General features: G+C 53.1%; 1 protein-coding gene across 1 annotated transcript in view; it reads right to left on the bottom strand.

Annotated features, from left to right (window-relative positions):
- Positions 1 to 298: 298 nt before the first annotated feature.
- Positions 299 to 1,511, bottom strand: part of LOC131881064 (zygotic gap protein knirps-like) — a 3,737-nt gene continuing 2,524 nt past the window's right edge. Inside the window, 1 exon segment of the mRNA XM_059227823.1 lies at positions 299 to 1,494. Within this exon segment, the coding sequence (XP_059083806.1) occupies positions 466 to 1,494 (1,029 nt within the window). The 3' untranslated portion in view covers positions 299 to 465.

Consider the following 1,511-nt stretch of genomic DNA (forward strand, 5'->3'; position numbering starts at 1 on the left):
TTGCAGCATGCGAGATCATCATCCAAGTCGAGTAATGAAGAAGATCCCGAACGGAGGGACACTTCACTTTTCTTGGAATCAAAATCGATGCATTCGATCGATGAAATTCCTCGAACCCGTAAGCCTTTTCAATATGTGCGAATGCTTCGACGTGTGTAGAGAAAAATTGACATGGTTTCTTATTTTAGGAATGCGATTTGAGCAAAATTGCAAGTCTACATTGGTCAAGGTCTTGAAAGACCGGTCATTGCCCGCCGCGCCGATTTTCTCCCAGAGCAAGGAAGAGAGCCGAGATCAGTTCGGATCAAACACAGGGGTGAATGTATTTTCAGATTACGAGTAACAACGGATCCGATATGATGGCACTTTCAGGCATGATTCATAAAGTTTACAGCGAATAATTATTGAATGAATGGAGGTGGGAGATTAAAACGAAATCAAACTAGGGATGAGAAAAGCTATGCGTTACTTGCTGCAAAGATCCAATATTTTTTCCGAATCGCGAGATCCGACCACCAGATTCCGATTCATGTCGGCTTTGGGTGAGCACGGAGAAGGTTCATCTTTGACCACAATCTCTTCGTCCTCGTCCTCTTCCGGGTCGGAAATATCATCGCCTTTCTTGCTACTTAGATCCATGGGCAGATGTTGGGCTGGCTCTGAGGCCGCTGACGAATGGGTCGGGCTGACCGATGGCTCGCGTTTGGGCGAGCTGATGGGGCTCTCAGCTGACATCTCGCGTTTAGGCAGCTGTTGGGCGGCAGCAGCGGCCATGGCGGCCGAATAGCGTTCCACTAGAGCCTTGTGTTCCGCGAAGAGATCCACCTCGGGCCGAAGTCCCGAGAACAACGGGTTGGTGCGGGCCATTTGCCACAAGTGAGTCTGGGCTAGCAAAGGGCTGAGCAGGGCCTGTTTGTGCATAGGGATGCCTGGGAACCCGGGCACGGACGACATCAGCGAGAGAGGGGAGGGGAAGCCGCCATAGAGAGAGGTCATGGGTTGCGGAATGGGGCTAGGCAAAGAGGTTTCAGGCTTAAGCATCGGCCCGCTCATGGGGTGCAAGTTGGGGATGAGGTTCTTGAAAGGGCTATGTGACGCGGGGTGAGGGATAATAGGCATGGGTGAAGGTGTCGAGGTCGGGCATGGACCCGACTTTAGGGATGGCTCCGGACTCCTGAGCGGGGGAGAAATCTCACGGAGATCCGGCGACAGAGGCTTCTCAGTCTTGGGAGGCGACGACCACATGGTGGCGGGTGTATTGGGACTAAGCGATGAGGCCGAGGCTGAGCTCGACATGGGCGGGGACATTGGCTTGGAGCTGGGGCCCGCCGGGTTTTGGAGGTTCTGTTGCATGAGACAGTGAATCTTGAACCAGTTAGAACGCCGACCGTATCGCGAGCCGGACTTGGACATTCCCACCATGAGACACTTGCGGAGACGTCACGCCTTACAAGCCGTCCGATTCTTCTTGTCCACCACGCAACGATAGTTGTTCTTGCATTCCTGGATGC

This window comes from Tigriopus californicus, chromosome 5, assembly GCF_007210705.1.
Source record: "Tigriopus californicus strain San Diego chromosome 5, Tcal_SD_v2.1, whole genome shotgun sequence".
Taxonomy (NCBI): domain Eukaryota; kingdom Metazoa; phylum Arthropoda; class Copepoda; order Harpacticoida; family Harpacticidae; genus Tigriopus; species Tigriopus californicus.